The 13073-nt window shown below is 39.3% G+C and overlaps 1 protein-coding gene across 6 annotated transcripts in view; it reads left to right on the top strand.

Annotated features, from left to right (window-relative positions):
* LOC106749620 (muscle calcium channel subunit alpha-1) overlaps positions 1-13073 on the top strand; it is a 104509-nt gene that overhangs the window by 80150 nt on the left and 11286 nt on the right. For all 6 annotated transcript variants that reach the window (XM_014629273.1, XM_014629271.1, XM_014629272.1 and 3 more), the window contains 7 exons: positions 8844-8896; positions 9059-9205; positions 9569-9770; positions 10766-11035; positions 11530-11613; positions 11706-11894; positions 11984-12086. In XM_014629273.1, coding sequence (XP_014484759.1) covers positions 8844-8896; positions 9059-9205; positions 9569-9770; positions 10766-11035; positions 11530-11613; positions 11706-11894; positions 11984-12086 — 1048 coding nt within the window. The remainder of the gene's footprint in view (positions 1-8843; positions 8897-9058; positions 9206-9568; positions 9771-10765; positions 11036-11529; positions 11614-11705; positions 11895-11983; positions 12087-13073) is intronic.

The following is a 13073-nucleotide window of genomic DNA, read 5'->3' as shown; positions in this document are numbered from 1 at the left end:
TATATATATATATTTCTTCGTCACACAACCAACGATACGCATCATAGCCATCGTAACCCCTCTCCAGATAGACACCTCCTTATCAGGCATGCCAGTTTCGCTGTATGTGAGAATGAAGCTTTAGTCGTAGTGCATGCTGGCCGTCCACGTGCACCGAAACCACGAGTTACACGTGGTGACATGGCGAAACGAGGCGAATTCTGGCGACGCGCGTCATCCGCTACACGATCGCTCGCATTCGGGTCAAAAGACGATTAATAAATCGTTCACGGGGAATATAGAAGCGAATTTATAATTAAATAAAGATCCTCGCGATTATCGATAGTTTTATTTATTAACGCGGTAATTATTTGAAGTTTACGATGAAAATCGAAGGGGAACTTTGTAATTAGCGATTAGCGATTAAAATTAGTTGACCAACAGCGAGCGATTTCACGATAATTTCACGATAATCGGGTTCCTCTGAAAGACAATGCGAGATAGTGTAAATATTTTAAATATATACGGAGAAAATATTGTAGTAAAAATTATTATAAAAGTTTGTAATGCCGAATTATGTTGGAATTATTACGTGTTGTAATCTTTTAGTAATGTGTACATGATATATAGAAAAGAAGTAGTCTTAAATGAAGAATATACATGTATAAACAAGTATATTATAATATTCTCATGTATAAGCAAGAATATTATAATAATCTTAGAAGATTATTAGTCTTGAATTGAGTTCGAATAATATTTGTATCAATACAAATTCAATAAAATCAAGACCACAATCTTCTAAGAAGATTATAATATTCTTGCTTATATTGATATTAAGAAAATATCTATTCTTAAGACTAATTTTTTCCGTGTATACATCATTCAAAATTACAACACACATTACAATTTTAATCATAATTCCGGTACCGATCCGGCATTATAAAATTTCGTAGTCATTTTTACACCACAATATTTTCTCTGTGTAAATATTTTAAATATCTTGAATGCGAGAAAATATATTATCATTCGATAAGATCCGAACATATATCCATGCTAGTCCCGCGTGGAAGTGAACAACGGTCCGCTCGTTTCGTTTCAGCCATGCTTGGAAACCATCAGTTCCACGACTCACTTGAGATCCCATGAGAAAGCATAGAGACATGCACAACTTGAACTTTAGGGCTTGGACGAAAAAACATAGATCGTACGAGCAGCCGTAGAGAGATCACGCGTGCCCCCCACATAACGCTCGGTCTGCCTGCAGATGTTCTCAAGACAGGTGTTGTGTTCCCTAGTCGCAAAGTATGAAATAGCGCTGAAGTTACTTACGCTCGCGGTATGTGCCCGATCGGGACTCCACACAATGCATTTAGAAGTGTAGCTCCCTTTATGGATGTAGCGGAAGTTTCGACGTACGCGCTTCTTCTTCGGCGTGCGACTTTGTCTCCCGGTGTCATATTCATCGAGAATAGAAAGCGATTCGGGAGGGAATGGGAGACAACAATAACCAACAACGACGACAACGATAGCAACTCTGCTAATTCCGCGTCGGAGTGTTTTCAACTCGATACTTCGAGGCTTTCTCGCCCTCGCGAAATTGCATTCCATTGAAATTCCGAGTTTCGATTAACGGTGCCAGACGACAGACGAGACACCAGTTGGTTCTGCNCCCCCCCCCTCCCGAATTACGCTTGTTAATGTGGCGAATGCTTATATCACGGTAAAACTGTTAAACGGGAAAACAATACAGGAACTTTCTAAGGTCAAATCGTCTCGTGGTTACGATGAACGCGCCACGGCGCGTTCTACTGTGCATGGGATACAAAAAATTTTTCTTCTTTTTTTTCGTTTTTTTTCCGCTTCGGATCGTCGCGGGCGCGTCTCGGACGGCTGCTGTGTACCGATGCGAGAAGAGAGAAGGAAGGTCGATCGTGGTGATAAGCGAAATAATACGTTGATCGCTGTGCTGGTTTCCATTGATCGCATAGATCCTGAACTGATGATTGTGTTGTTCTTGAAATTTCTTTGAGTGAAATTCCGCTCGAAAAGCGGAGTTGCCGCAGAGTCATTTGAATTCAAGTGATTTTAAAATCATCACGGAGTGAATTTTATACGTTGCATCGCCGAGTGAACATCTCCACTCGAGATTGAAGAGTAAATCCGGTGTGCTTTACCGTCACGGGAACATGTTTATTCCAATCGATCGAGATATTCATCCGTATGGATTAAAAAATCGCTCTAAGTCAGAGTTAAACATTTATTCTTGCGATTTCGAGAGACGGTACTTTTGCTATCGCCGAAGAGTGAATTTTCATTCGTTTTAAGTGAGATTTCGCTCCAAGAAATTTAGAAAGTTTTAAAAATATGGTAAATAAATGTAATTCGAGATTGTCACAGAGTGTCACCGAAGTGGTAGTGGACAACGCGATGATTCTGTATGTATATATACGTCCTATTTTAATGTAATATTTCATAAAGTATTCATTTTTCAATAACATCACTTGAACTTTTGTACGTAGAGTGACAAGTGGAATCGATTGCTGTAAGCAAACATAGAGAAACATTCAAAAAAATGTATTGCGTTTTGCAAATACATTGATGCACTAATGTATATGCGTTTTGCAAATACACTGATGCACTAATATGCAATGATTAACATCAGTAATCGATTTCTCTCATTTCATTATGTAGAAAAATATTGAGGTGATGTTATCGAAAAGTGAATACTTTATAAAATATTTTATTTTGTGCTGAAAAATACTCAGAATAAAAAGTGAAATATCGCGAAAAATACTCATTTTTCGATTATTTTATCCTAGTATTTTTACGCACAATATGAATAGAGAAATTGATTTGTGTTAAAAAACTATGTGATTCCATTAAAAGAAAAATGTGGTTGACCTCGAAATGACCTTGTATTATTGACTATACAATGAAGTTAAGATCATTAACTTACGTCCTCCTCCGAATCCTACAATTTTTGTCTTTTGTCTGAAGCATTTTTCTGTAAATTGCTCCCTATTTCAGATATTTCACTGTTTCCATTAAAATGGGACATCATGTATAAGTCAATAATATGTAGTAATATTCATTGATGTGGGTCGTCGCTTTGGAAAAAAAACAGCTTTCGATAGTTATTAAATACGCGTACATTTACGTGTAACCTCACCTGTGCCTTGGTCCAATAGACATCTCTGCAAACCATTTGCTTTGTTGTTCGTGTTTATCATATCGGATAATGAAGGATGAAACACAGTGAAACAAAAGTGTTTTGTTCCTCCAGAAATAGCCTATAACGAGATCCGTTAAGTCGACATGCAACCAAGTGCACGCGCATCCGATGAATTGTCAACATCGATTTATTCGAAAACACACCGAGAGCCTCGTTGAAAAAAAAAATATTATCCCACATTTTCGACTTGCTTTTTCATGAATCACTCACTTTCGGATTGGATACCACCAATTCGGTGAATAACTCTCTCGTGTATTTTTCATGCGCCTCGTTCCATTTGTACAGTAAATTTTTAGACGCAAAATTAATTATATATCTGATGCGAAACTCAACGAAACGATCAACAGTGACTACCACGGCACTCAGCGTGTTAATAATTCGCGCCTTCTTCCACATCCGGTCTCCGTCTCGCGATCGCGAACACACTCATGTTCAGATGTGGCCGAGATCCACTTTGATTATTTGACAAAAGAAAATCGTCCCGTCGGAATATGAATTACATCCTGCGTTACATAAGGAGTGCATCGGAGATCAACGCCGGATTCAAGTCCGATCGATTTGCGCGGTCGTTTAAAAATATGTGGGTCGGGACATAGGATGAATATAATTTCTCAGGAAAGAGATAAATTGTCAAACACGAAGCGAAGAGGTGCGAGTCGGTGGATATTTGACGCGTTGCCTGTTGAAATTAATTAACATGCATATCCGCGGAGATATCGCACGCGCGTGTTTTCGCGCGACTGCGAATATATATATATATATATATATATATTTATCGCATCGTCCCTTCGTTAAAATTGCGCGTACGCGTGAGAATGCACGGATGAGAGCGAATAACGAGGCAGTGATGAAAACGCGTGGAAATATTCGATAATAATAACGCGAATCGCGGCGACACCGGTCCGCAGTATACTGCGGTGCATCATCGACGGTCGGTGATTTCGGGACAAACCACGTATCACGGCGAGTTATCCGGCCGCCTATCGGGTTACATTTCAGTGTACTACATTTCTGTAGTGACCATTAAAGGCAGCAATTAGGTAATTGCGACGGTTCGCGTCGAAATTCGCGAACTGGAATTCGGATCATCACGCACATCGCGCTCCTCAGCTGATCGAGCACTTCGATTCATTTTATCGCGCGCGGCGGCCATCGACTTCAACAAGCATGAGCGACTTCCCCAAAATTACCACCACCACCACCACCATCACCACCATAACCACCACGACCACTACCACCATCACCACTAGTCGCAAGAGTTTATACAAGAATTTATACAAATATTCTCTTCCAATGCAAATATTATTCGACCCGTTGACTGTGCGAGTGCGCGCAGAGAATGCAAAATACACTCGACGTTCCGATCGACGCATAAAATAAAAACAAAAAAGAGGAGGAAAGACGAAGGGAATAAATCAGATAAATCCGAGTCGACATACCGATGTATCAACGAGAAGGAGGATAAGGGCGAGAAAACGAGGGATACACACGTGGTGTGTATCGCCGGGCGAACATACGAACGTACGAACGATGACAGTACATATGCTTCTGCACGAGCCGCGATATACGTATATATATATATAACGCCTGTGCTTTTTTACTTGCAAGCAATTATGGATTATAAAAAAAGGGGATAGGTGGGCGGACGGGGGTTTGGAAGGGAGGAAGGGGCAAGTGTGATCGCAAAGTCGTCAACGACGCGCTGTCAGCGGGGGAGGGACTGCGTTGTTACAATCTGTTCGTTATTTTAGCCCGCACCAGCTCGTGTTAGGTAGCAATTAGTACAATTTGGCGCGTCACGGTGGCCCATTGTTCGTGCTTTTTTCCCACATAGTCCGTGCAAAAGCACGCGCGCGCCATGTCGGCAGATGATGACCGGCTCTCTCTCTCTCTCTCTCTCTCTCTCGGTCATGCGTGTAGAGACACGGTGTTTTCATCGGAGCATGACACACAGAGCGGGCGCATATCCGCAAATTGCGACCTTTTAGCGCGCGAGGCGCAGCGACACAGCGCGCACGCCCGCTGAAAATATACCCTCGCCGCGCTCTTCCGAGCTTACTTTTCGAAAAAAAAGAGGAAAAAAGAACCACGCGCGCTGCGAAGCCCGACGAACGGGATCCGCTGGATGGGTGAATGTTTCGGTATTGCCTCGGTTGGCGCGTCAGATCCGCCATGAAAAGTGCCGTGTATTATCAGGGGCTCGCCACATGGAGAAAACAAATTTGGCTAAAACAGCAAATGTTTGTCAATATAGTCAATAGACAGCAAAAAGATTTGTTTGGACAGTAAAAAGATTTGTTAAGAATATTAATTGTTGTTTGCTGGATATTTGGACGGCAAAATAATTTGGTTATGTCAACTAAAGTTTTATCGCTGTCGCAGCGACATGTTGTTACAACAGCAAATTGTTTTTTTTTTATTATTTTTTTTTAATTATTTTGTTCGTGCAACAAATCTTTTTGCTGTACCAGCAAAATCTTTTTCTCCGTGCAGAGTTGGGAAATAACACATTTTTTGTAAGGCTGTTACCGTTACAAGATATTTTTTTCAGTCACAACTTGGTAACGGCGTTATTTTTATTTCCATTAATAAAGGAATACCTTTACTATATATTGATGACACAATCTTATTATTTTGAACAACAGTAACGAACTCATATAGCATAAATATTCCAAACACATTCTAGAGACATTCCAAGGATATTCGAACGTCTTCGGTACGTCTCTAGGATGTCTTTTGAACATTTGTGCTATACGGGAATACAAACGTTATCGTGAAGAAAAGGCTTCTGAAACTTCGTAAAAAATGTAACGGAAATTGTACTAACTCGTTTCACTTCCCGAGTAACAGTAACGGGAGGTATAACGAATTACTTTTGAAAATAAACTTTCCCAACTCTGATTGAACATGGTATCTATTGCCCCGTTACTATTAATAAAAGAAACATAGCTGACAATCCGACGAACTTTCGCAAGCTCCTTTATATTTAATCCTCATGTATTCATCCGATGGTGCTTTCACGAAGACCCGAACGGGCGACAATGCGCATTCTAGTCGAGGCAACTAAGACGCGTCTAAGAACGAATTTAATTCTCACGCCGTTAGAATTTCTCACTGATGTGTCGCCGTGAGTTTCAAACGGCGCGCGACGCACCGCATCCGGTAACTCGAAGGAAAGGAGATCGAAACGCTGATGGTAGCTGAGATAGCGCGAAATGGACGAGATCGCGCGATCATCAAGTGATAGAAAGCCCCGCGCGTGAGAGTTCGGAAGACCGGCGAGGGTGTTCCTCGCGAATAATGCACTTTAGGGAATTTATCCCAGAGAGCGCTGAATAAATTTAAAAAAAATTAATAATATTTGTAATAATTAATGATAATTGTAATATAATAATAACACGTTCGCTACCAGAGAGGTATTTTAGAGGACTCACGGGGAGAAGAATAATAATTACTGATACAGCAAATTGTATACTATTGCAACAAAATCTGTCCGCATGGACAGCAAAATGATTTGTTAAGAATACTAATTGCCACTCATTGAATTGGTTAAGAATACTAATTGCCAACTCATTGGATTATTTTGCTGTAAGAATAAATTAATAAATTATTAAATGTAGAACATTATTTTATTTTAACAGCAAATTAACGTAAAAAAAACAAATTAACCTAAAGACAAATTCACTCAGCGGAATATTTTCTATCCTGACAACAAAGCTATTTCTGCTCTAATTATGAATAATTAGAGAATTATGAATAATTTGCTAATTCGGTTATGCTAACTAAATTTTACCGTCGCAACGAATTTGCAGTGGCAACGATGGTTTCGCTACAATAGTAAAATTATTTTTCCCTCTTTTTTTTTCCTTCAATCACCTCTCACCTGCGTTCCATGGAACCGTTTTCACATTCCGCCAGCTGGATGGGGCGTCGCAGTTGGAGGATTCTCCCTACTGTGTACTTTCTTTATGTGATTGTGTAAAAGAGACTTAGTTCGATAAAGTAGACACAGAAGAAAAATTGTCTGCAGTCACACATATCTGACGTTGGTCTCTGTGGCTGAGAGATCTTCGCGTCGCATATGTGCTGGTAGCGAATGTAATAATAACAATAATTGCGACGGATGTCGACGCGCCGACTTCGAACTACGTTTTTATCCGAGTGAGGTTGGATTCTGTCCACATGGGTGCGCGGCTTTCGAAGGTTTCGAAGCGAGGAGGACGAAGAACCCGAAAAGTCACGAACACCTCTCCCTCAGCGTGCTTATGCCAGCACTCGATGTCCGTGTGTCTCCATTGCCGAGTCTCGACGTGACAAAACGCTTATCTATCACACACACCTGAACCTGGTCGCGAAATCGTCGAGGAACCCACGCATCGCTTCGTACCTCGTTGTACATATGTGTGCACGTGCCGACAAGGAATGTTCCTTTTTCCATCACGTCTGCCTCACGTTAACATCCTCTTAATTTGCTCGATCACTCGTTGTTGCTGTTCGCTGACAATGCTCTCTCGCAGGAATGGCCGATTCACACCGCTCACGTATAACCAGACATGCTGGCGATCTTCAAGTGCAATTTCACGTGAACTTTGTCTCTCGCAACGAGTCGGAGAGTAAATGTCGGAACTGTATTATTGGCAATAATGTTATTTTTCTCTCTTGTCGTAATTAAAAGCGGAGGCATATTTTAATTACATGCACACGAAATAGTCTACTTCTATAGCATTATTTATTATGACAGCAGATTCTCTGGACAATTTGGAGACGATTTTTTCTTAACGAAAATGTCGAGGAAAGTCATTGTCTCTTGCAAATGTTTAATTTTTAGTATTTCCTACCTTTGCAAGTAAGTTTTGGGTGAAAATTTCATTAAAGCAAACTCCACCTGAAATTAGTCGAAGAACGTAATTTTGGCGTTTATTTGACATTCTGAAGTTTAATTCGCGAGAAGCTTTACACGGAGAAAACAAATTTGCTAGAACAGCAAATTGCTTGTTAATATAATGACAACAACAAAAATTTGTTTGGATTGTAGCAAGATTTGTTAAAAATACTAATTGCCATTTGCTGGATATATGGACAGCAAAATAATTTGGTTATGCCAACTAAATTTTATTGCTGTCGTAACGATGTTTCACTACACACGTCAGCAAAATTCTTTTTTCCGTATAACTAATTTTTTTGCTGTCATTATATTAATAACAATTTATTATTCTAACAAAACTTGTTTTCTCCGTGTAATTGTTTATGATTCCGAGAATATCGGTGCCTCGACATTTTCGCTGAAGAAAATCCGACTTCGAATTAACCGAAAAATTCGTTATTAAAAAATAATGCAATATGGAAATGGAATTTGTACATAGAGTATTTCAGCTCAAGCAATTGTCATGTAACCAGGCTATTGTGGACTCGTTTCTCCTACTCACAGTAAATAAAATGCGCTGTACATATGATGCAGTGAACTTGAGGAGTTCGCAGAAGACAGCTGTTTAACGTAGCAAATGACGTTTGAATTGAATTTCAAGAGCGCCAGTATCATGCACAGCTTTCAAATGTCGTGTGTCCTATAGCTCGATATATTAACGGACGTAATCACGACGATCGAAATTGACGAATTTCTTATGTTGAATAGGGCAAGTTTTTCTATTGTACCGACGCATCGAAAATGACGAAGAACGAATGCCAGTAAGTCCCGAATTACGTTGCAAATTAATAGCTATATTACGCGTAACGTAATAAGGAGGATAAGAAGAAAGCGAGATATCCTTAATGCGTTCGCGGGCAATCGGAAATTTCGAGCAGAGCGCACTTTTCAGGATACAGTGCAGGATCATTTTTCCTTTGCAGGGGTACTTATTTGGAATTCGAAAACGGTAATATCAATAAACCGATCGTGAGGGAGAGATCATGGCAGCAGTATCGTTTTCACTTCGATGACGTTGCCAAGGCGATGTTAACCCTCTTTACGGTCTCGACCTTCGAAGGTTGGCCATCGTAAGTACATTTGTATTGTGTGGCAAGGCACATTGATTCGTGGAGCTCAGTCGCAAATTAAATACAGCGAAATGGCTGCTGTGATGCAAACTTTGCCCTCGAAACAATCCGACCGACGTTCGAGATACGACAAAGTTTTCGCGGGGAAACTCGTTCCTTACATTTTTCTTTCGTCTGCCTTTCTTTCCTTAGTTCCTCGGCTTCTTTCTTTCGCTTTTTTCTTGAGCCTGGTTGATATCTTATTTTCCGGATTATTTCGACAAAGAAACAGAGTTTCACTACGACGATGATACTGCGAGATTAGTGGAAATAGTAAACCGTTATCCGAGAGATATTAATGATATTTTTCGCGCCTGCTTGCAGACTATTAGAGTGGTCGATCGACTCCAATCAAGAGAATCATGGACCAATTCATAACTTTCGGCCGATCGTGGCCGCTTACTACATTATCTACATCATCATCATCGCGTTCTTCATGGTGAACATCTTCGTCGGTTTCGTCATCGTCACCTTCCAGAACGAGGGCGAGCAAGAGTACAAAAACTGCGAGCTCGATAAAAATCAGGTGAACTGTTTTCGAATTGTTAATAACCAGTGTTTGCCTTAGATGATTTCAAATTCATCTAGATGAAGATGAGATGAAAATTCGAAAAATTCATCTTAAACGAGATAAAGATGATTTTGCTTTTAATTTATTTAGGTGAAAGATAAGTAGCGCTATTTATAATAAAAATTACGCAGATCATAAAATTACACAACATTATACAGTTAAGTAATTAGTCAACGTAATTGCTCTAAATTTAAAGATCTAACAAAAAAGATCAATCATTGACTGCTCACTAATCGCTGTGTTTTCTGAATGCATTATTTTAGTCTTTTTTTATAAAGCCCACATCAGGCTACTGACTGTGAAGACCGATCTGATTGGCGGTTGCGACTGTCGACTCTTGAAGGGCCTATCATAGTGAAGCATTATTTAACTATCTATTCTAGTCTATTGTAATTAGTCCATTAAGAGTTGGCAGTCGTAATCGGCAGTTGGGTCGGCCTTTACAGTCGACAGTTTGATACGGATTTACAATGGATTAATCAATTGAAACAAATGGTCTGTTCATTTTAGTTGCACTAGTTCAGCAATGCTATTAAAAAGAACAGACCAAAGGAGACAAAACCGAAATTTAATTATTCGTTGAAATCTCTCCAGTTCCTGGTTTGATACGGGTTTAACGTATAGGTCTATATTATTTCATTCATTTTATTGAAAAATGAATTCAGGATATGGATCATAACATCATTCCAGATAATTTTAATGAAGTAACCTTTCCTTTTTTGATGAATATATTTTGTATTTCTTTCATCTAGATGAAGATAAAGAGGATCTATTTATTCATCTGGATAATTTAGATCATTTTATCTAGATACCGGCAAATACTGTTAATAACATGTAACACGTTGACATGTGAAATTCTTTTAATGTGTCCTGACACCTTGGATTATTTACACGAGGCCTCATTACGAGGATATTAGAATTTGGTTCGACGGTTATCTCACCGTTCGCAGAGAAATTGCATCGAGTTCGCGCTAAAGGCTAAGCCAGTGCGGCGATATATACCGAAGCATCGAATACAGTACAAAGTCTGGTGGTTCGTCACCTCTCAACCCTTCGAGTACACGATATTCACGTTAATTATGATCAACACCGTGACGCTCGCGATGAAATTTTACCGGCAACCGCAGATATACACGGACGCCTTGGACGTTCTCAATATGATCTTCACCGCAGTATTCGCCATGGAGTTTGTGTTCAAGCTAGCAGCATTTCGATTTAAGGTACCAGCCTGATCTTTCCGATATATCATTATTATATTAATTATATGTTCTTAACATTCATTAATTCATTACATTTTATTTTTCTAATATAGTATTATTTCATTATATTTATAAATATCGACTCTCTTGGGTTATTAAAATTCTTGCAAGGGGAATTATCAAGTAGGGGAGACTGGGGCGAGTTGAAACACATTGTTACACTAGGCGGACAATTATTTTTTATAAGTATAATACAATTTTATAAGTATAATACAATTTAAAACACTGTCCAACGGTTATTTCTAGCTATTGTTCAACCTTCGTTTCCGAATGTTTTTTTTTTTCATAAGCTATTGTCAAAATTGAGATAATTCGTGAACCAGCCAACGCTGTTCGTCGTTCGTTCATTTTATTAATTATGTCAAAACGCAGATAATGATGTACTACGTCATGATGTATGATAGTCACATGTAAAATGTTAGAGGACCGTAAATGTGTTCGTCATTACTTTGCAGAATTACTTCGGCGATGCATGGAACGTCTTCGATTTTATTATCGTGCTCGGCAGTTTCATCGATATCGTTTATTCGGAGCTCAACGTGAGTATACGCTTTGCTCGGCTTTGATGCTTCCAAGTCGACATCTTTTAATGAACGAGAACGGTCAATATAATTATCTTATGATCCCACAGCCTGGGTCATCCATCATTTCGATCAACTTCTTCAGGCTATTTCGCGTGATGCGATTGGTCAAGCTATTGAGTAGAGGAGAGGGCATCCGAACACTTTTGTGGACGTTCATTAAATCTTTTCAGGCTCTGCCCTATGTTGCTCTTCTTATTATAATGTTGTTCTTTATTTACGCTGTGATAGGCATGCAGGTGAGCACGAGTGATATACAGATCGACGAGGAGAGAGATGTCGTGTTTTGCGTTAATACAACGTTTCTTCTCACGTTTCTTCTCCGCAGGTCTTCGGAAAAATTGCGATAGACGACGACACGGCGATAGATCGTAACAATAATTTCCAGTCCTTTCCACAAGCCGTGTTGGTTCTATTTCGATCGGCGACGGGTACGTATTTCATTCACACAGTACGCGAAATAACGTAAATGTCATGTGTGTATGTAACAATTAAAGAGTTTTTGTAAACACCAATTATTAGACGTACAAATTAATTCAGTGCCCTTTCTATGAAATTCAAAGTTTATTTACAAAAAGTCAAGTACAAGTTTAATGTTCGAAATCATTTCCATTGTTTCCTATGACTTTACTCCACCTATCTAGCTGATGTAGCTGATGAGTACCTTCGCGGAAAAAACTTGACGGTTTTGACTCAATAAAGTAATCAGTGCTTTTTCGGACCTCGTCAATTATTTTAAAATGCACATCCACCAGATGATGTTGAAGCGACCAAAATAGGTGGTAATCCAACGGGGTTAGATCTGTCGAATAAGTCGCACGAGGGAGAATTTCCCAGCCTAATGTACAGATAAGATCCTTCGTCTCTTTTGTAATATGTGACCACATGCATTATCGTGTAATAGAATCACCTGCCTAACTCTATTACCGGTAAAAGGTAATTCCCGGTCTTTTTACAAGTTTTATGGGTCACAATACCTTCACCAAAAGCGGAACAAATCATTTCGATAGATTGGGCAACATTTTTATTCAATTCGAGTGCAAAAAGGATGCAGTGCCTCAGATACTTCTTTTCGAACAACATCGTGATAACTACTGTTTTCTGAGGCTATATTGGCAAGGCCGTCAACTATTATAGTGTTTCTTAAAGCTTAAGAGAAGCACTTGCAAATCACCATAGGAAAAAAATGTTAATGTGAACCAGAGTTACAAGACATTAAAGGCACCGAATTAATTTCTACACCTAATAGATTGGATTTAGATTTGAGAGAAGAGTTACATTCTTTCAATAATAAAATTGAGCGATCATAAGATTTAGCTGCGAGATATCGCACCAAGTTTCCAGTAATTTCAGCTTACTATTAATCAGATTGGTATCAGGGAAAACATAATGATCAAATGTACATTAGCGCGTAATAA

The sequence above is a fragment of the Dinoponera quadriceps genome, unplaced genomic scaffold, assembly GCF_001313825.1.
Source record: "Dinoponera quadriceps isolate SergipeBrazil2010 unplaced genomic scaffold, ASM131382v1 scaffold3595, whole genome shotgun sequence".
Lineage (NCBI taxonomy): Eukaryota > Metazoa > Arthropoda > Insecta > Hymenoptera > Formicidae > Dinoponera > Dinoponera quadriceps.
The sequence above is the reverse complement of the archived record's forward strand: the minus strand, read 5'-3'. Positions and strand labels throughout refer to the sequence as shown.